This window comes from Quercus suber, unplaced genomic scaffold, assembly GCF_002906115.3.
Source record: "Quercus suber isolate HL8 unplaced genomic scaffold, Cork oak 2.0 scaffold_539, whole genome shotgun sequence".
NCBI lineage: Eukaryota > Viridiplantae > Streptophyta > Magnoliopsida > Fagales > Fagaceae > Quercus > Quercus suber.
Genome location: NW_027069987.1, coordinates 226,088 through 226,878, shown reverse-complemented (window position 1 = coordinate 226,878; position 791 = coordinate 226,088). Strand labels below are relative to the sequence as shown.

Sequence of the window (791 nt, the reverse complement as noted above, 5' to 3'; positions counted from 1 at the left end):
CTAACAATATCTATGGGACTTGTGCTTTCTCCAAGCCTTTAAAAAAAATTATATTAGTAATAAAGCGAAAAAATGAAAAGGTACCGGACAAGTTAACAAATTGAAACGGCAAAATACAAAATAAGCCAATACTCAGAAGGGTCTTAAGTATTGCTAACTAGATCCAACTTCAATTCTGTTAAAATATAAGGATAACCACATCTTTATCCTTCACATAGACATAGTTCAAAAAGGGTTCTCAAACAAAGTTCTTGATATGCCTACTGAGAAGGAGGAGGAGGCCTGGGGATCTGTTGTCCCATGCTAGGAGGTGGTGGCAATGGACGAATTCCTTGGCCCTGCATCTGTTGGTTTGGAAATCCTTGTGGGGGAGGCATTGGAGGCCTAGTACCAGGAGTAAAATTTGCCATTGTGCCACTACCAACCGGGGGTGGGGGAGGGACAGGTGGAGTTCCACCAGGGGGCATAGGCCTAGGGCCATTTGCTGTAGGAGGTGGTGGAGGTGGGAACGATGCAGGTATTGAAGGTGGAGGGGCTCTAGGAGGATTTCCAATAGGTCCACCAGGTGGTACTCCTTGGGTTGGAGGAGGCGGCGGTGGTGGAGCTTGGGGCGGTGGTGGCAAAGGCCTTGATGGGACACCAGGAGCTGTTGTGCCATTGGCTGCAGGGGCAGGTTGAGGCTTGCTTGCCTCTGGCGGCTTGGTTTTAAAATATAACTGCAACTGCAAGTTAATACACAACAAATAACCAGGTCAGCTAAAAGTCACCATTGACACAAACAAGAAATTCAT

At 46.9% G+C, this 791-nt stretch overlaps 1 protein-coding gene across 1 annotated transcript in view; it reads right to left on the bottom strand.

Annotated features, from left to right (window-relative positions):
- Nucleotides 1-260: 260 nt before the first annotated feature.
- LOC136063530 (uncharacterized) overlaps nucleotides 261-791 on the bottom strand; it is a 4,276-nt gene continuing 3,745 nt past the window's right edge. The window contains exon 2 of the mRNA XM_065764045.1: nucleotides 261-722. Coding sequence (XP_065620117.1) covers nucleotides 261-722 — 462 coding nt within the window. The remainder of the gene's footprint in view (nucleotides 723-791) is intronic.